Raw genomic sequence first — 21,568 nt, 5'->3', positions numbered from 1 at the left:
CTGAACTTACAGAAAATTCACCAGATAATATGAGAAGTGCTAAGTGGCTTTTCCAGCTTCATCCTGTATCTTTCCACAGCTGCCTTTTCTTTGTATGAGGCTAATTCAGAAATGGCTCTTTCACAGAGGCTGCAGAGACACTTGTGGTCTGGTTGGCAGCAGGGGGATTACAGAGGATTTTGTTTTCAGCTTTTGGCCTAGGTTCACCTACTAGTTTTTGGACTCTATGCTTAGCATCACCAACAAGGGCGTGGTTAGTTTGGCTGTCGGTGTGGAGGTCCTGGGACCTCTGGATACCAGTGACTTTAGTCTAACCACACTGTAGATGCTTATTAAAGGGCTAGACAGCCAACACTGATGGTTCTGCAGGCCACGCAACCTCTGTCTCAGCTACTGGATTCTACCAGTGTGGAAGTGAATGTAGACAGTAGACAAATCAACGGTCACTCTTTGTGTCAATGGAGCTGTATTTACAGAAAGAGACAGTGAGCCAGATGTAGGCTGTGGTCTGTGATTTTACAGTCTGTGATTCTGCTAATGCGGGATTAGAACAAGGGTTCAGAAGACAGAAGACAGTATGGTTCTGCAGGATGCTGCCCTCCCCTGGGGTGGAGCATGGTTCTGTAGGATGCTGTCCTCCCCTGGGGTGGAGCATGGTTCTATAGGATGCTACCCTCCTCCTGGGGTGGAGCATGGTTCTGTAGGATGCTGCCCTCCCCTGGGGTGGAGCATGGTTCTGTAGGATGCTACCCTCTTCCTGGGGTGGAGCATGGTTCTGCAGGATGCTGCCCTCCCCCTGGGGTGCAATAGGGGGTCAGTTCCTCTTTCCTTGTGATGCTTTCTGCTGAGTCTGGAACATGCTCCTCTTTTAGCCCTTCAGACTCAGGTGTGGTGACTGTGCCCATTGCCACAGCGCTGTCTCCCCATACTCTGACCCTACCCTTTGGCCATGACCTTGGCCACATTGTTACTGTTGCTAGTTCTTATATCCAACTCCTCTCCCCAGCTCTGTTAGAGAGTGTTTGAATACCCTGCTGGGGCTTGAGGTACCCAACACTGACAGGATTTCTGAGACATTGTACTTCTGATGATAAAACATGGAGAGCCCTAGGCTCTCCAGACCACTGTCTACCCTAGGACTCTGTCCTTCCTCCTCCCCTGTTCAGTCCCAAAGCTGTCATTCCAGCCTTAGAACCTCATCTATGGTGATGGCCTTGCTGGCCACTCAACAGATAAAGTGGCTGTCATGGTGTGTCTCTCTCTGATAGACCGTCTTTGCCCTTGAAAAAAGTCTGTCAAACTGACTTTTGGCTTCCTAGGGAGACTCTAGTGGGAAGGCTGTCCTTGTTAATGTATTTTTCACTGTGTAATTTTTGAAGATGAGCCCTTCTCCTCTAGCTTTTACTATGGGGGAAGATATGCTATTTTCCCCTACGAAGAATCAGACTTACTTTGAAAGTGGTAGGATTAGCTGAAGCTTTGAAATAGTGTGTGAGTCTAGCTCGGGTTGGAAATATCCAAAGGACTGACTCATGAAATTTCAGGTAATTGAACTTCTGGAGGGAAGCAGACATGATAATAATAATTTTCAAAAGTTCTTTGTAAACTATTCCAGCTCAGACCTTTTTAATTCTGTCAGCTCAGAACCTGCCGGAAGTTTGCTTGTCGGGGAAGAGACGGGATTGCAGGCAAAGCACCTTGCAGTTTGATAGCAGATACTGTGGCCCTGAGGGGCCTGGGGGTCACTAGTCTGTAGCCTCTCTGTTAGTGTGGGCAGGACCTTAGAGCACCATCTCGACTAGTGACTTAATGGCTTGTATCCATCCATCCGTTGTTTGTTTGGTCTTAGTGAGCAATGGGCTTAAGGGGGTGGAGAAGAAGATGGCATGGGCATGAACTCAGGGCTGCCTTTATCACTTTAACATAATTGTGCCCTTGAACACATGGGTTAAACAGGAAGAACTTGAGGCTGTGAAAAAGTAACTTGATTATCACAGTTGGCAAACACAGGATTCCCAGGAGCTAGAAGAAAGTCAACATGGACAAAGGAGGCTTGGGTAGAGGGTGGGTATGGTCTTACTGTAACATGAGAAATTTCTCAGCATCCCATCGAAGGGAGACTCTGGTGTGAGTGTGCACAGCTACACATTTGTGGAGGACACGGAGGACACGGGACAACCACAGCTAGTGTCCTTCAGGTGCTGTCCACCTTGCTGTTGAGGCAGTGTCTCTCCCACTGACCTGGAGCTCACCAATTAGGCTAAACTGACTGGCCAGAGAGCTCCAGGGATCTGCCTGCCTCTCCCTCCCCAGTGCTGGAGTTTACAAGTGTATGCTAACACACCTGGCCTGTGTGTGTGTGTGTGTGTGTGTGTGTGTGTGTGTGTGTGTGTGTGTGCAAGGCAAGTGCCTTAATGATGGCGCCATCTCCCCAGTCCTCAGCGAACATGCTTACCCTAGGAGTATTCAGAGACAACAGTGAAGACTCAGATACCCACAGAAGCCGGGACAGGATGTAAGTGCATGGAGAGATCTGGGTGCAAGAAAAATCTATGCAGAGTCACAGATGCATACCTCAGTTCACTTTTATGTAGAACTTGGGCAAACTGGGGTTGCACACAAAAGCAAATGGTTCTTTACATGGACTGTGGTCACTTGATGATGGAGCTCTGTTCATCGTGAGTCACATGGGGACTGTTGCCATCTTTAATTCTAACCTCAGTGCTGTCTAAATTTCCATCACTTAAAGGGAAACTCTTGATGTTTAAATGTTATCAGGTGGCTTACAAAATGAAGACCATCCAGCAGATACTGTGGCCCTGAGGGGCCTGGGGGTCACTAGTCTGTAGCCTCTCTGTTAGTGTGGGCAGGACCTTAGAGCACCATCTCTAGATGGAGGAGGCCGGCCTGACTGTCTCTAACTGTAGACAAACTTTCAAGGTCAAATTGATTATCCTCCAGCTTAGTACAGCAGCAGCTCCCTAATTATGTCAGAAGGCAGGATTATCTCTGATCATTTGAGCTAGGACTCTGGGTAATACATCAAAAGCAATATTTAAATAACATGCGGTCACGAATCGAGAATTCATGGCATTTCTCTGCCTATAAAGCCAGATTGTAGTCTCTCGTTTTCCCCATTAGTAGATGGGTTTTCCAGGCTGTTTTAAACTCATATTAGTGTAATCCAGTATTCTATTACAGGATCTCACTGTGAGGTAGCAGGCAGCCCTGTGGTTCCTACTTAAAGACCTTCCAAAAAATTGCCCAGACAGTTCAGATTTAATAAGTACCTGCATATCTAGTTCTGTCAGAGAAGTTTGTTCAGACCCAACTATACATCTCTCTGCAAACCAGTGTTTAGTGGTTTATCATCAGTAGCTTGAAATCAGTCACAATGATAGTATTTACACCATGGAAATGGGCAAGCACACAAGCAGAAGCATTTCTTTCTTGGAGAGTTGATTTACACAATTACCAGGATTACCCTGGGCAACTCTCTCTGCTGGAGACCTCCTCTGCTGCTCCCTTGAGATCTGAGTCTAGTTCACATTTTCTTTAAATATTATATTGAAATCTTAGTTGTTATTCTCGAAATACAAAACAGGAAAAGATTGCAGACATCAAATTAATTTGTTTATTTATGTATGTTGTGATACCAGAGATTGAGCCTCGGGCCTCATGTAGCCTAGTCAGTTAATCTATCATGTAGCTACATCCCAAGCCTATGTATTTTTTCCTCCTTCCTTCCTTCCTTCCTTCCTTCCTTCCTTCCTTCCTTCCTTCCTTCCTTCCTTCCTTCCTTCCCTCCTTCCTCCCTCCCTCCCTCCCTCCCCCCTCTTTCTCTCTCCTTCCTTCTTTTTTCTTTCATTTTTTTTTGAGACAGTGTTTCACTAAGATTCCCAAGCTGGCCTTGAACTTGCTATGTTAATGTTTCATCCTCCCACAGAGCTGGAATGAAGGGCTAGAAAACCAGTTATGGTGGTACATGCCTTTAACTCCAGCACTTGGCAGGCAGAGGCAGAGGCTGTCTAATCCTCTCTGAGCTAAGGGCCAGTCTAATCTACATTGCAAGTTCCAGTCCAGGAGACCTGGCTTCAAATGAACATTTTTTTACTTCTTACCTTTATAAAAATTCTCACTTTAAAGAAAAATAAAATTGATAAAGAACCCAAGGAATTGTTTAACCATTGTTCAGTTTTGAGATATCTGAGTCCTTCTGCTTGGTACTCAGTCATTGCTTGGAAGAGCCAGTGTGTGGTCCCTCCTAGTAGATATTTTCTGTTTAAAACAGAAGGGTCCATGAGCAAAATAAGCCATATTGGTGTGGTCTAATAGCCAACTTCTCCCCCGACCCACTTCCTTAAATCCCCCGCCCCATGCCCTGACACCTCCCACGTCACTGAGAGTAAGTATGTCTGTACCAGCTATTCTTATTACTACTGCTCCTTAGAGCTATGGAAGGGTCTTACTGGTTTGTATTTCTCTTAGCACTGATACAGAGCTGGAACCAATGAATGTTATATCAAGGAATGAATTGGCATCTAAAGAGCAGTCCTTGCACTGCCTTCTGATCTAGAGAAATTGTTTAATGTAACAAGATGCAGTTAGATTTTTAAAGAGAGAAATGCAGATTTTTCCTTTATCCTGAGGTACTTGTGGCATGCTGGAACTAAATAGATTTCCTGCCTTCAGTGCCATTTTTGCCAAGTTTCATTCTTTCTTTTCTGGAACTTTCTCGAGTGAGAACCTTTTGCAAGGAAAATGCAACAACCATTTAACAAGATAGACATTTAGTTCAATAGAAGAATTTTCCTTGTGTGAAAAAAAATCACCAAAAGGACTTTGCCTCTGAAAGATAATTAATAAAAACCTGCCCATGTGTTGACAGATCTGACATCTTGTCTAATGCCTGGCAGAGAAGAAAGTATGGTGTGTCACAGTTAGAATAAAATGTTCCACTTTGCAGCGAGGCCAAGGAGGAACAATAATTATTTTTAATCTAGAAAAGGTCAGAGTCTGGTTGTTAAATTGACACAACATTGGGTCTGGAAATGTGTCTTTTCTAAACATCATAGTCTTCTGGAGATTTCCTTGATCTCAACAATAAATATTGTTGGGAATGGGAGGGATCGTGGAAGGACATTTTCTTAATTGTCTTGTTGTTGTGATAAAATAGCTGACAATTCAATTTTAGGGAGAGGGGAGCATTTTGCCTCACAAGTCCTCATGGCGGCGGGGGGGGGGGGGGGGGATGGGGGGGTGGGGGCGGTCCCTGAAGTAGCTGATCACATTGCATCCACACTCAAGGAGCAGAGAGGAGGGGGGAAATGGGGAGGGGGGAGAGAGAGGAGGAGAGGGGGGAATGGGATGGAGAAATGAGGGAAGGGATGGAGAGACAGACCAAGACAGAGAGAGAGAGAGAGAGAGACAGAGACAGAGACAGAGACAGAGACAGAGAGACAGAGATAGAGACAGAGACAGAGACAGAGACAGAGAGAGGGCAGGGGAGAAGCTTGTGTGCTTGTACTCACAGGCGTACCCAAGGCTCTTCTTTTTGTGATTATAGACAGTGTCCAGTTGCTGATACTTATCATCATGGACAGTTTGGACTTGTACAGGTCTATTTGTAGAACTTTACCTTCCCTCACACAAGCACTTCACGTATTGTAGGCTGACTAACAGCCCCAACACATCTTTGCACCCTAATTCACAGAATGTGTGGATGTCATCTGGGTGACCTAGAGAAGTAAGATTAACCATAGCAATCTTTATTGAGGGAGCCGGGTAGCAGTGGGATGCAGAAAGCTGATGCTGATAGAAGAAGAAAAAAAGAATGAAAAATAGGAATGATTGAGACACTCTCCTAATGGCTTCTAAGATGGAGGAAGGAGGTCTTGAGCCATGGATGTCAGAGGCTGAGCTGGGAAGGAGAGGAAACAGATTCTCCCAAATGCTCACGGCCTGTGGATGCACTGCAGACCTTGTGACTGGACAGTAATGACATGGTTTCTAAGCCACACCAGGCAGGCACAGCTTTTCTTTAAATGCGCTAAGGCACATTCTTGTGGGTATTTATTTCCCTGTTGAGTTTTCCATTTGAGCTTGCTTGATTAATCCTGGAGCCTTAAACAGTAAGAGTTAATTCTTCTTAAACAAAAACTGATTTCACTGAATTGCTTCTGGCTGGGTTGGAGGCAGACAAGCCTCACCAATTCAATCCCATTTTGAGACGGCAAAACACCTTCAAATCATCTTGAGAACAACGCCATAGCTTGTTATTCCTGTGGGAGAGGTTCCCGTCTCTTGAACTGGCCGTGCAGTATTTACATTTACCAAACCTCCGGCACGGAACATTCTTCCTCATAGTTTGCCACTTGAAAAATTTCAAATCGTTTTTCCAATATGGTCTTATCTGTGATGCGGTCCAAGCCCTCCTCTCTCACCTAAGAAGTGCCTTATCCCTTCCCCCACGTTTCTGTCGAACCTTGTACGTGCTGCAAGAGAATAATATGAATAACAGCCATGGTCGCGTGGAGCAGATGCAGGAAGCCATTCGCTGTCCTAAACCTTTTCATCCAGGGGTCTCTCTATCTCAACAAGTAGATCCGTTCGTTTGCTAGACAAATGGGGAAATAGAGGCACAGGGGAGCGGAATGCAGCTTGTCTTAGGGTCCCACAGCAGCTAAGTGGCAAGACTGGGATTAGAACCTATATTGTTTTAGCTCAAGTGTCTTCACCTTCAACTACTTGCTAATTCCCTCCTGAGTGAAACATGGTTTACTACACTACATTTATTATGTATGTCTTTCTTTCCTCCCAGATGTTTATTAAAGGCTTTGTCCGTTTCTCACTCTCTAGTATCTGACCCAGAAACTAGCAGATAATAAAAATTTTGAAATTTGACTAAGGACTAAAGCACTTACATAGCATGCAAGGACACTTAGCTTCAATCCCCAGTACTGCAAATAAGTAAATAAATGCATAGACAAACAAATAATAAATATGAACATTGAAAGGTTTGGGAATGTTGATCACATAAAACTGGGCACTGTGGCATACACTTCAAACCCAGCCCTCAGGAGGTGGAGGCAGAAGAGCCAGAAGTTTAGGTCACCCTTAGCTCCATGAGTTTGAAGCCAGTGAGTTTGAGGCCAACGGAGACTCTATCTCAAGAGAAAAATTACAGTCCAGAGGTATCAATGAAACGGGGAACTCACTCACTGAGGCACAAGAGCGGATCGGAAAGGGAGGAATCCCATCTATGCCGATCAGTGAGTGCTCAGCAGAGAAGCATTTAGGACAATTACTGCTGGTGTTGGGGTATTGATCCCCTCCCTTCTGGAGTCCTTCTGGGGAGAAGCCTCTGGCACCAGTTCCTTTCCCCACTGTCCTTGCTGTCTGCTGTGTGTCCCCATCTTGAGTGCTGCTCCGGTCCCTCTTACACAGTGTCCCTGTGCCTTCACTTCCACAGTTTTCACTTTCCTGTTTTCAAAGATCCTTGTCCTCCAGGAGACAAGAAGGATCCTGGATCCTTCTACATCTCCTAAGATAACCAGCCTGGATCCCTCTGTGAGATATGTAACCCAACATATTCTCAGGGTCTAGGGGGCAGGGTGGTGACATTTTAGAGGGTCTCTCTCTTTTTTTTTTCTATTCCCTGTGTATCATTTCATTGAAGTGTCTCAGCAACTGAGTCCAACAAATATTATGTAGCCTCTCCCAAAGACAACATGGACAGATGACCCATTTGTTAAAGGCCACAGAAATGGCCTCGCAGCCAGAAGGTAGACTTTTTGTCAGACTATTTCTGGACTGCCAGTCTGCAAATAATGATTCAGAGACTTACTATTAATTATGAAAGCTTGGCCTTAGCTTAGGCTTTTCCCCAAATAACTCTTATAACGTAATTAACCCATTTTTTTAAAATCTAAGTTCCACCACGTGGCTCAGTTACCTCTTCTTAGTATGGCACTTGCTTCAATATCTTGTTCAGATGACTTGCTCCAAGTCTGCTGGCAAAATCGCATGCCTAGACTCCTCTTCCCAGTTTCTCTCTCTTTGCCTGGAAGTCCCACCTATTCTCTTCTGCCTAGCTATTGGCTGTTCAGCTTTTTATTACACCAATCACAGCAATACATTTTCACACAGTGTACAAATATCCCACAACACAGACTTGTACTAATTCTGCCTTTGGTCACACTCTTTTTCACATTCATACAGTTATAATTTGAGGAAAAGCTGCCCAGTCTCACTCAATCAGAAATGAGGTCCAAGGTTTTGGTTTCAAATTGTGCACATAAACAGCCACAGGACTCACCAAGGGACAAGAAGCACACTCCGGCTTGTCTCCACGGGAACAACATCATTTCTAAACATTTGTTACCTTAACAGCTAGGAAGGTAGCAGCTGCTTGTATTCCTGCAGCTTTAAAACACCAAGAACGTTTTGAGAAAGTTAGACTCCAGCAGAGTGTCAATAATAGGAGCTTAGGTGTGCAGACAGGTGCAGGTGTATGTGTGTGAGTGTATGCATGAGAGTCCTGGGACTGCTGTCTTCTTAGGCTGTCCATGGATAGTGGGCCTTTATGAATCCTCTCAGCAGTCTGGGCTTTTGGTGTTTGGCAGGATAAAGACTCAATCAAAATTCAGTTCTTTATCATTTTTGTGTCCTGCAAGTTAGAGACAGAGAGAGCAGCCTTTCTTTCCCACGAGCTTAAGACCCTCCAAACTCTTGCTGCAGAGCTACTCAGACAAGAGCAAACCCGAGGTGCTTTGTGACAGGGAGAAAGCACCTGTCCATCCAGGCTAATAGCAAACACTGAGTGAGTCACTACTAGGAAAACAGCCCTGGAAGACGTGAACAGCTTTGTCTGGAAGAATAATATCGGGAAACTGGCTTAAGGGAAGATGAGATCTGAGGCTGTCCGCAGCCCATGAGATCATTATTTGTGGCAGGGAGTTGCTTTGTATTTATGCTGCTTTGGACTCGCTGTGTTAATCTGATGCTTTCTGTCTTGCTATTTCTCACTGGCCACTGGGACAAGTTTGCAGAACCTGGGGCATGGAAGCTCTCTGCCCAGGTTCTGTGCCTGTTCATTGTATCACCAGCCAGGCCAGCTCTGGGACAGACATACACAGACCTCAGTGAACTGGCCTATGGTGATGGGGCTGCTCCTTGCCAGCCACCTCCGCTGGATGTCTGTGTTCTGCACAGGTGCTTAATTAAGTCAGTGGACCATACTAACACCATAGAGTTCTTCCTCTGTTTTTTCATTGAAGGAGGAAGGGATCATATGGGACATTCCAGCATCTGGGCTGAAGTGGCCACAGTCCTTCTAAGCTCATCATGTTAGGCACTGATTTCTGGCCAGAATGATTGCAATGGAACCAACAGTATAAGGTGTGTGTACCTTTGTGACTCATCCAGAGACTCACATCAAGGAAGGCTCTTGGCTTCAGAGTCAATCTCTAAAGTCTAAAGCACACGTGGATAACTCAGATACCTGAAAGTCCAGGGGAGAGTGCCAGGGAGCCAGGGGGTGGGAGTTAGTTAGGCATAGTGATGTGGTGCCATAGGGCAGCCTTGAGAAGTCTTCTCCATGCAACAGGAGGATTCTTCTCTATGACACACTGCATTGCTTCTCTGCTAGTCACATCTGCTGACCAGGTCCACCTCAAGTGCTTCTGACTGATGTCAGTTTCTTGTTTTGCTGGAACAAAATGCCTGACAAAAGGCACTCGGGAGAAAAGGGTTTTGCTTGGCTCACAATGTGAGGGTGCACAGTCCCTCATGGCGGGGATGTCAAGGCAGCAGGAGTGTGAGCCCACTGGTCACGTGGTGACTGCGGTCAGGAAGCAGAGAGAGATGAAGGCTGGTGCTCAGCTTGCTTTCTCGCCCCCCCACCCCCCACCCCCAAGCCTGGGACCACAGCCCGAGGTAATCCCTCTTAGACCTGTCTAGAGATTTGTTTCCATGGTAATTCTAAATCCCATCAAGGACAATTAAGATGGAACATCACACACCACAACATGGAGGAGAAAGAGACAGTGACAGAGACAGAGACAGAGGAGACAGAGAGAATTCCTTCCTCAAGAAGGGAGCTTCAGAGTTGGCTAGGCTCCTGAAACAGCACCAGTCAGGATAAACATACCCACCCCTTTTTAAAGAGAGAATGTTTGTGCTGTAGGGGGAAAGGATGCCACAAGGAGAGTCAGGTATCAAGAGGATAGCCTGATGACCTGCTCTTGGTTCTGGTCGTAAGTTCAGGGCAGGGACTCTTGGAGGGAGGACAGAGCTCTGAGCTCTGCTACCTTAAAGGATACTTGGATCCTTTTACAAAAGTAGCCTTCCTTGCTCAGCCAGTGCAGGGGAAGGGACTATGACTGCAGGACACTGACATGCACATGCCCCATTCTGTTCTTCCCTTGGATGCATGCATATTCCTGCTGCTTCTGTTTGCACAGGTCTGAGCCATTATCCACTGGGCGGTTTTCTAATAGCACCAAGTAGTATGTTAATGGCATCTGTTCCTGACTGCCCTGGGAACAGCAGCAAATTACATGCACTCATTTAAATATAATGTGCAGAGATAACAATGAAGATGTGTGAGCAATCGATGTGTGGCTATCCCCTCTGCAATAATCTCACTTAGTCTTCAGAAAAACCTGCACTAGACCATCATTTCTCCCATTTTCCATCTGGGAACACTGAGACACAGGTGACTCACCCGGGGTGACTCCAGTGAGCGAGCTGGGATTTGTATTGAACCCTGTAGCTCAGAGCCGAGGTTATTGTCTTTCTAGGACATGAATCTGCTTCCAGAGCAGACTGATGGTAATTTTCAGATAATGGGTATCCTTTGGTGATTATAAAACTCGATAGTTGCCATGTTCACAGTGATGCATCTGCACCTATTGTTTATGTGCATGGAGCACTAATGCATAAATGAGCACATGAACCGTATCCAAAGACCATTATTGCCATGGTAGTGATGATATATTTGGAGTGCTCATAGGTTATGCTTGACAAAGCTCCATAGGGTGTGGAGCACTCTGTCCAGGTAGGATCTTCATACCAGTGACACTGAATCGTGTTGAAGAAAAGACTGAGCTGGCTAGGGAGGGAGGCCAGGTGTTAATTCTTACAACATAAGTGATGGTGGTCCATGACCTGCCCCACACTTAGTCAAAGAGTGGGGATCCATGACAGGATCACCTACAGACACAGGCTTGAGTTCTGAGAAGTCAGACAGTACCTAGAACATTCTTTGATCACTGAGCAGGGAGACCTTTGGCTTTAGGAAGTGCTATTAGTCTGGATTCTACTGTAAATGCTGTTGTGTGATTTCGAAGTATGCTGCAGCATTACCAGAGAGACACAGAATGACTCATGTGAAAGTGGGTTATATTGGATTAAGCAGTAAGTCTTGGGCTGGGGAGGGGTCTCAGAAGGTGATATATGTGTTGCTCAAGAATGGAGACCACAGTTCAGACCCCAGAACTCATATAAAAACCGAGGGGTATTATGGCCGCCTGTCATCCCAGCATACAGGAGGCATAGACGGGGGTTCCTGGAGCAAGTGAGACTGACTAGTCTAGAGTTAGTGAGCTCTGGACCATAGTGAGAGATTCAGCCTCATCACATGAGACGGAGAACAACTGAGTAAGACACTCATCAACCCCAGGCCCTCACATGCACAGGCACACACACACACACACACACACACACACACACACTCACACGCCCATGCACATACAAACATGCATATATGCATACATAGATCCCAAGTATACATGGGAAAAGAGGATATAAGTGTCCATTCCTCTCCCTTTACTCAACCTCTTTCATTCTCAAGTTTAAAGCAGAGCGGTTCCTCTTCAGGGGATGGATTTGCTTGAGGTCCCTAGATGAGGTTAGCACCTCCACCCAGCTTTGAAATAGTCCCAAAGGATGTCATGCTTTCCTTTCAACTTAGATTTTCATTTTAGTTAGTCGATTATTTAAATGAGGATTTGCTAATGCCCTTCTCCTCTTCTGGACCATAATACTGTGATAGTTAACGTCTATCGACCACCTCTCCTGGGCAACACTTTTCTAATTACATTCTATGAATCATCTTGTTGAGTCCACACACATCTCACTCCTCATGCTTCCTAGATGAGAAAAGAGAGGTGCGGGGCATCTACAGCACACACCAAATCCATCAGCAAAAGGCCAACCAAATTGGAACAAGGGAAATGGCCCTGGTGACCACACTTCAGAAGGGTACACTGCAAGGCTTCCCTACAAGACCCTGGCTGGGCTGATTGGCGTTTGTCAGTTTGGTCCAAACCAGAGTTACCCGGGAAAAGGGAACCTCAGCTGAGGAACTGCCTTCATCAGATTGTCCTGTGGGCATGTCTGTGCAGTATTTTCTTGATTAATCATTGATGTCGGAGGGCCCAGCCCACTGTGGGCAGTGCCACCCCTGGGCAGGTAGTCTGGAGCTGTTTAAGAAAGCAGACTGAGTAAAGCATGGGAAGCAAGCTGTGTTCCATCACGGCCTCTGCTTCAGTGCCTGCCTTGAGTTCCTGTGTTGGCTACCCTAAATGAGGGACTGTAATCTATCAGCCAAATAAACCACTTCCTCCCCCACTTGCTTTTGACGGGTGTCTCATCCCAGCAACAGAAAACAAACTAATACTCCGGACCTGGTGTAACAGAGTCTAATGAATCCCAAGAGCTCAACTAATAACTTGAACAACAGACTGAAGGAATACCTGATGTGACACAAGCTATTTAATTTTTGACTCCTAGATAATTTACCCCCAAATTCACAAAGATGAAACTATGCCTTTGGAAGGTCTACCATTGCTCCAACTCTTCCTGGGAGTCAGCGGCTGCAAAAGGTTGATTTTTCTTTTAGAATTCTAGAAGTATCCTGAACAGACACTGTCAAGAAATCAGGGCAAGGACTGAGCATAGAAAACATGGAGACTCAGGCAGAAATAACTATTCCTTGATAGAACCAGAATTTCTCCCTCCTGGATGACTAGCTCAGTGTCCCTAGGGAAATTGTGCTTTTCTCAATATGTCTGGGGTGACTGGTTGACTGGTCTGGGATGTGAGGGCAGAATTAGCCAATTAGGAGGTTAACATATAATCGCAGGCACAAGGTGTGACCTTCGCCCATTTCTGTTTAACTGAATTAGCATTAGCGGGTTATAGATTTTCTGCTCGCAACAATGCTGGCAAATTATTCTGAGCTCCAAGTCTGCATTCTGCACGTGTGCCACTTAGGATGTCAGCTTTATGATGGCTTGAGAAGGCTTCAAACCAGAGCCCGGTCTCCGGACACAGGGACACTTACAGGCAGACCTGCACAGACACTGAGCTACAGTGTCCTCCCTCCTCCTCTGATTTGAGAAAGATGATGTCAGGCAGGGTGGTGACTTCTCCACCCTTAGTTCCTCTGAAGTGGCTCAGCCTGGCCACACCATCAACCTCCTGAGATTGATTCTTGCTCCTGTTCCTTGGGGTTCAGTGCTTCCCAGAAGGCTGGCATTCACCATAGAGCCCCGGCTCCTCAGCGGCCAACCTTTTGTATATTGTTTGGAGTTTGCTGGCGGAGAAGAAAATGCGCTTTCTACACTGCTGATGTGCCCTGGTTAAGAATACAACATCTGGTTTCAGAGTTCAGTTTCTTCAAGAGCAAGTGCTGAATCAAAGTTTCGAGTGCAAATCTTTGGAGGGCTGGATTCAGATAAAGATGGATAGGGTGGGGAAATGAGTCAAGGACAGAAGGTGGCCAGTGAAACCTGAATTATCAAGCCAGACACCCACCCACCGTGGTGCACAACTGGAGTGTGATTCCAGGTGGAAACCGGCAGGCCAACTGTACACCTTCCAGCCATCTTGAAGGACAGGGGGCTGGGTTGTGTGAACTAAATCCCCTCCTCCACCATTGCCGGAAGGCTGCCCCGGGGATGTTACATGTCTAAGGATTCAGTGATGGTAATTTCAGCTCAGATTAGAGAAGCCTTTTATACTTTTTGGAGAGCTAGCTTAGAAAATTAAAACAAAGCAGTCTCTATAGCAGCAGTTCTCAACCTTCCTAATGCTGGCTGAGACCCTTTAATACAGATCCTCATGTTGTGGTGACCCCCTCCCAACCATAAAATTATTTTTGTTGCTACTTCATAACTGTAATTTTGTTGCTGTTATGAATCATAACGGAAATATCTGGTATGTGACCTCTAAAGCGGTCTATATAGTTTGTAGCCTAGAGAGAAGGTCTGAGGGTTGGAAATGAAAAAGGCTCTTTCCAGGAGACAGGTCAGAGGACATTTAAACTTGGATTCAGATTCTGACTCCACCCATCTATGTGTAGATCTTGGGCATAGTTAATTTGCTTCCTAGAAGTTCAGGTCTTTTGCAAAATATACGTGTCTGTGCATCATGAGGCTGCCGGGGAGACTATCCCAGATTATGTTCAGAGTGAGCTTAACTCAGGACTTGCTGTGTGATAAGGGCTCAAACATCTTGGCTTTGCTTTTGAAGCCTCAGAAGCAGGCCTGTGTGAGTATGTGATGTAGATGCTGGGTGTACACAGGTGAGCCCCAGGGCAGGCCTCTCTCCCTGGAGATGATAGTCTCTGCTTATAGATCTTAAGTCTGTTTTTATCTAAGTTAGACCTTAGATAAAAGGTCATATGCTTTCAAATCCCAAAGCATGTAAGTGACTTCTGGGGAGTTATGAACAATTGTCTATTAACCCCACATGGATCACTCATAGATTCCATCCAAGTCTGGCTTGATGAGCCAGTGAGAATAATTGGGGTTACTTAGAGGAGCACGTGGCACCCAAGGAGATCCTCGCCCTTGTTTTTTTTTTTTTTTTTTTTTTTTTTTTTTTTTTTTTTTTTTTTTTCCCAAGACGGTTTCTCTGTGTAGTTTTGGTGCCTGTCCTGGATCTCAATCTGTAGACCAGGCTGGGCTCGAACTCACAGAGATCTGCCTGGCTCTGCCTCTCAAGTGCTGGGATTAAAGGTGTATGCCACCACCCAGCCTGTTCCTCGCCCTTCTTAGTAACGGTTAACACTTACATATCCTCTTAGGTGAGAGACTTCATGTACCTTGTGAGCCTCCTAGTGTGTCACTTTATGAGCTAAGCACCTCTGCCCACTACCCACCCATACGTGAGAATGCTGGTGGGCCCAAACTTACAAGTGTCTCTTAGGGGTAATCATTGCAGCTGCTCTGTTTTCAAAACAGCAATGGCCATGCCCTGCTTGGAAGAAAGTGCTTTACAACGGTATAGCCCAGGTTTATTTTTGTTTGTTTTGAATGATGGATGAGAAGACATCCCTAGGACAAAAGTGAGACCTTGGAAAGAATTGCACATTTTATATTTTCAGGAAGCCAAATTTGCAAAAGTGAAAAGAAACCGGTGAAATTAATTATAACAGCTGCTTTTCTTCTGCACCATATATAAAACGTTATCATTTCAGTGAACAATTACTATAAAATTATTTTTTTGATGGTTTAGATTCTATCTGTGGCTTGATAGAAACGAGTTGGGGAGGGAAGGGTTTATCTGTCTTACATATCTGGGTCGTGGTCCATCATCGAGAGAGCCAAGGCAAGAAGTCAAGCAGAAGCAGGGGAGGAGCGAGGGGGGAATGAATACTGCTTACTGGCTTGCTCCTCCCAGCTTGCTGAGTCAGGATCACCTGCCTAGGGGTGCACCACCCACAGTGGGCTGGACCCTCCAACATCCGTCATCAATCAAGACAATGTCTCACAGCCCACTATGGGTGGTGCCACCCCTACCAGGGTGACTCTGGTTTGTGTCCATTTGACAATATTATGCCCAACAATGCCTCAGTGTGGGGTCAGCTACACTGCTGGTGTGCGGTGGCCACCTATGGCTCATTGCCACCGTGATAGACCAGGGTGAAGGTCCAACAGACCTTGCAATACTTCTAGAAGTAACTCCAGAGAGAAAGTTCTGTTTTCTTTTTCCTCCTTTTTGGAGATGACATTGTTCCTTTGCATGTATGAACATGAAGTTGGTTTTAACTCAGGCGTCACCAGAAAATGACAGTTTTTGTAATGAAATTTCACACATGGCGACCATAGTGCGATTCTTAGCAGGTGTAAAACTCTTACGACATTATTTCTTTAACTTCAACTTAATGGAAGTTGCAGCACCTGTTCCTAGTTTTGCATCTTCCAAAAAAATCTCATTGCCAAAAATGAGCTGTTGGCAGCCTTGAGAGGTGCATCAACTTACCTCTTCGTTTGGGGAAATGAAACTGAAACCTCAGCTCATTTCTAAAAGTTGCAGATTTTGTTAAAAGGAAGAAAGAAAGTTAGCAGGGCAAACATGTTAGCTGCTGTTGAAATATTGATTGCTTCCTTTCCTCAGGTGTTCCTTGTAACAGCTGCAGACGACTTGGACTGCACTCCTGGATTCCAGCAGAAGGTGATACACATCCAGCAGCCTGCTGAATTCATCGAGGACCAGCCTGTTCTAAACTGTAAGCCATCCCAAGATGCTCTGGGGCCACTCATGTGGACTTCCCTGCTGTTTGAACGTATCTCAGGGTGTGGGATTTCCTCATGTTTTCTGGTCACATTTCTTATGTCACTGCTTGGTCCTGGGTGGATTGTTTCAATCAAATGACAGACTTTCCAGCTTGTGGATTAATACAGGGCGTGTATCTCTTCTTGGTATTTTGTCTCCAATGAGCCCACCTGCACCACACCCAGAAAGGGGGACTGCCAGCCTCCAGGGTAACTCTGTGCTGTGTGGAGAGAATGAATGCTATTTTCATAGGGCAGATCCAAGAGTAAAATCATTGCCTTCTTATAGATTGCTGCTCTACCTGGCTTTTCTCACATGTGGCATTAGATCAAAATAATGTTGAGGGCAGGATATTGGCGGCTGGGAATTTGTAGACATAAGAATCAAAAACTCTTGTTCTCAAAGCTGATAAGATGGTCTTGAAAAAGATTCAAATCTTTTCAGCTGCTTCTGTGGATTAAAGTCAAATTCCCCAAATTCCAATTGATTTCCTGAAAATGTGCGTCTCTCCGATCTGGTTACAATCCTGCACTGTACTTAACACCAATATTATCTCACTTTACCTTTAAGAAAACAAAAGCCTGGAGACAAATGCCTAGTGAGTGCCATTTTTACACAATAGAGTTTGAAATTGATGGTAGATCTAACCAATCAATTATAGACTTTTGAGCACTGTTCTTTGAACATTTTTAAAGATTTATTTTATTTTTAATCATGTGGCTGTATTTGTGTATGTGTGTGCACATGAGTGCAGCTGCCCGAAAAGGCCAGAAGAAGGTGTTGGATTTCCTGGAATGGAGGCACGTATGGTTGTGAGCCGCCCTATGTGGATGCTGGGGACTGAACTCTGGTCCTCTGCAAGAGAGGTGGGTGCTCTTTACTGCTGAACTATCTCTCCAGACCCCCATTCTTTGATATTTGAGGATAACAGATATGCAAGCAGTGACCTAATTTGGTCAGATGCTCAAAGACACCTGTAAATAGGGTGAATGCATATGTGTTTGCTCTTACGGACTCAGGGTAGCCTTTTGTGCCAGCCCCATTTCTGTGGGACATGGATGATATGTGCACATCAAATGGCTTGACTGATCAGAATATTCTAGGAGGCTGGTACCTGTTATAAGGGTTTAAAGGAACACAGCCATAATGCTGGAATATTGAACATCAGGGGCTCCAAGGCTGGGAACACCCTGGCACAATGGCACCAATGAGACCATCACAATTAGAGTCTAGTGACAAGGTACAAGACCGGCATAAGAAGCGAGTCCCCAGATACAACTTCCTAATAACCGTGTTTCCGAGAGTGACTCCGGGGTCAGGCCATCGGGAATACTCATTTGCCCTTTGATCTCTGCACTGATGTGAATCAATATATTTCGAGTAGAACTTGCTTGATGACAAACATTCTGACCTTTCTCTTCCCTCATTTCTGTGTCTGTCTGTCCATCTGCCCGTCTCTGTCTCTTGCTTTCCTTTTTTTTTTTTTCTGTTTGTTTGTTTGTTCCAAGTGATTATCCCAAATGGCATCACTGTTAACATGTTGGGAAATGCAAAGCCACCCTCAGTATGGAAATTAATAGAGCTGGTATGCAAAGCAGGCCCATAAATGTGATTGCTTCTATAATCTTCATGACATCAAACAGCTTCCAATACACCACCAAGGAGCTAGGAACAATCATAGTTTAGGGGACTTTTTAATTTAAACTGTACTATACTGTACATTCCAATATCAGAGGTGTGTGTGTGTTAGTGTGTGTATGTGTGTGTGTGTGTGTGTGTGTGTGTGTGTGGTCTTAATCCCCTAAGTAATTAACTTGGTTATGGCCATTGCTCCTGTGTAAGCTCCTAAATGCGAAATGAGAGCAGGCTTATTTATGACAACCCACTCAGGGAAACCCAGTGATATGGGAATCAATCCCAGTTTAAAATGTTGTGTTTGTGTGTGAGATGTTGGGTCAGCAAACTTTGATTAGCCCCTCTAGTGAAATTGCTTGTCCAGATCTGTTACTATGACAAAATACAAGGAGCAGCGCTGGCTAGGTGCTTGTAAGTATCTCTCAAGGTGACGAGGAATGGAGTTTATTCTGAGTGGAGTCTGCGGATGAGGTTAACTATGTCTAGCTGGGGAGGAAATGTTGTGGAGACTGGAGAATGCCTGTTGAAAATTGTTTCGAACAACCGGAGTCTTCAAGAGGAGAAATGCCCAATCTATTCCACCCATAATGAGGAAGTCAAAGCCTTTAGTATAAAATGGACAGTTCCAGTACTTTTTAGCCACTTCCACCCCAACTCTCTCTCTTCTTACTCACCAGTTTTTTTCTGTGCAATTTTATTTTTTTAATTAAAATTTTTTTTTTTTTTTTTGGTTTTTCGAGACAGGGTTTCTCTGTGTAGCTTTGGAGCCTGTCCTGGAACTCACTCTGTAGCCCAGGCTGGCCTCGAACTCACAGAGATCACCTGCCTCTTCCTCCCGAGTGCTGGGATTAAAGGCATGCGCCACCACCACCCGGCTCTGTGCAATTTTAAAGGTTTATTTTTAACTAATTATGTGTGTGTGCCTGTGTGGGGCTATGTCCACCAGAGTGCAGGTGCCTACTGAGGCCAGAAAAGGTTATCAGATCCTCTGAAGCAGTGGTTCTCACCCTTCCTAATGCTGCAGCCCTTTAATACAGTCTCTCATGTTGTGGAGACCCCCAACCATAAAATTATTTTGTTGCTACTTTATGACTGTAATTTTGCTACTGTTATGAATTGTAATAAAAATATCTGTGTTTTCTGATGGTCTTAGGTGACCCCTATGAAAAGATTGTTCGAACCCCTAAAGAGGTCATGACCCATAGTTTGAGAACCACTCTGGGGGAGAAGCCCTTATGAGCCACCTGACTTGGGTGCTCAAAACCAAACTCAGGTCCTCTGGGGGAGCACAATGTGCTCTTAACCCCCGAACCATCTCTCCAACAACCCCTTTTATGCATCTTAAAAGAGTCAGCACAAACCCTTCTGTCTTGGAAAAAGTGTAAAGAACCAACTTTGCGAACCATCTCTCCAACAACCCCTTCTATGCATCTTAAAAGAGTCAGCACAAACCCTTCTGTCTTGGAAAAAGTGTAAAGAACCAACTTTGAGAGGTTTACGTGCTGACGTGAACTAACACCTGGATGGTAAATGGAAAAAACTCAAACAGAGCCAGAAAGTTAAACAAAAAACAAACAAACAAACAAACAAAAAAACAAAAACAAAAACAAAAAAAGCTTGGCTATTTGAATTTACATATTATAGATAAATGGAATGATTTGCGATATTTCAGTAATGTAGAAATAAAAGCTGATGTTGTCTGGGTGCTGAAGGTTAAGAAGAAGTAGGTGAGTGACATGATCCTGGGCCTGTTCATGATGTATGCACTTTGTATGCTCTCTTTCTTTGTAATATTTAAGAAATTTGGTTATAGGGCTAGCATGATTACTGAGTAGGTAAAGACACCTGCTGCCAAGCCTGAGGACCTGGGATCAGTGCCCAAGATCCATGCAGTGGAAGGAGAAAGCTCATTCCTATAAGTTGTCCTCTGACTTCCACATATGTGCTGTGCCATGTGCATATACACGAGCACACACACACACACACACACACACACACACACACACACACACACCAGAGAGAGAGAGAGAGAGAGAGAGAGAGAGAGAGAGAGAGAGAGAGAGAGAGAGAAGGGGGTGGGGGGACAGATAAAAATGTTTTAAAAATTAAAGAAGTTTGGTTGCAAGTCCTTGCGAATTTTTATGTTACCAAGGCAGAGTTACAGCATAATCAATTAATCGACTGCACACTGTAGTGTTTTACAAAGTTACCTGAAGTGTTGGCCCTTTACCTGATGGATAGATCATTCTGCTCATATCTGGGGTTTACATTCAACCACTTCTGTGTTCCGCTTTCTGGGGTTCTGGGGGGTGTTTATTCTGTTCCAGGATTCCTGCTTTCTTTGTTCTGACAGTAATATTTCCTTTTATCCTTTTTCATCTTTTTCCTTGCTTCCTGGTGACTTGCCTTTTCCTGCTTTAACCGTTACTAATGGTCACCTCACTCCTTTTATTTCCCTAATATTTTATTCACTGTTCACTCCAGTACATCTTCCCTTCAGTTGTTCTAAAGCCTTTTATTTCCTTCACATCCAAATAACTCTTTATTCTACTCCCCTCACTGCTAACTAGACTTGCTTTCTTCTTTAAAGGGCCATTTTTCAACAAGCTGCTGGGATCAAAACATGGCATCCCACTCTCTCTTCTAATGTACCCAGCGGTATTCTTTTACTGGATCTTTCTGAGTACAATGCAAAGCCCCCCAGCTCACCATAACTTGGCCAAAACTTTTTTGGTTTCATCTAAGTCTTGAAAGGAGAACTGAGAAGGGGAATTATTTCCAGTGTCCATGAGAAGTACAAGGAAAGGGGGAAATACAATTAGAAGGCAGCACACTGGGGTGGCTCCCTAGGTACCTAACCAGGATGGGAAACACCAAGTTACCAAGTGCAACATCCTGCCTCATTCATGTCAGCTCAAACTAACCTTCCCAACACCACAGGGATCTGTGGTCATTGAGTTCCCTAGGGGATACCATGTTTGTGATTACCCCAGCCTCTGCTGGTAGGTGTGTTCAGCATCCACTGTCCAGAATGGACATCCCATTGGTCACCCAGACATTACCAGGACTGTATTCTTCCTCATAGTTTCATCCTCTACTGCTTATGCCTCCTAATATGTATACACACAAACCAAACATAAAGCTGCACAGAGTGATCACCACAGTGAAGTGTAGAAGTACTGTTAATCTGACTCTCCTTTCAGTATGACAGACAGACTGGAGGTCAAGAAAGAGTGTAGGAAAGTATGAGACCCAATATTTTTAACTATCTCAGATTGAAAGTAATATGGGCCATCGTACTCTGATCCATCAGCAGACTTGTTCATATAGCCAACTTAGCTGCAAGAGAAGCTGGTAACCTTCACTA

At 44.9% G+C, this 21,568-nt stretch overlaps 1 protein-coding gene across 1 annotated transcript in view; it reads left to right on the top strand.

The window, feature by feature from the left end:
• Cdh13 (cadherin 13) overlaps positions 1–21,568 on the top strand; it is a 971,677-nt gene that overhangs the window by 181,658 nt on the left and 768,451 nt on the right. The window contains exon 2 of the mRNA XM_059263937.1: positions 16,408–16,519. Within this exon, the coding sequence (XP_059119920.1) occupies positions 16,408–16,519 (112 nt within the window). The remainder of the gene's footprint in view (positions 1–16,407; positions 16,520–21,568) is intronic.

Source organism: Peromyscus eremicus, chromosome 5, assembly GCF_949786415.1.
Source record: "Peromyscus eremicus chromosome 5, PerEre_H2_v1, whole genome shotgun sequence".
NCBI lineage: Eukaryota > Metazoa > Chordata > Mammalia > Rodentia > Cricetidae > Peromyscus > Peromyscus eremicus.
Note: the sequence above shows the minus strand (reverse complement) of the source record. Positions and strands in the feature narration are given on the sequence as shown.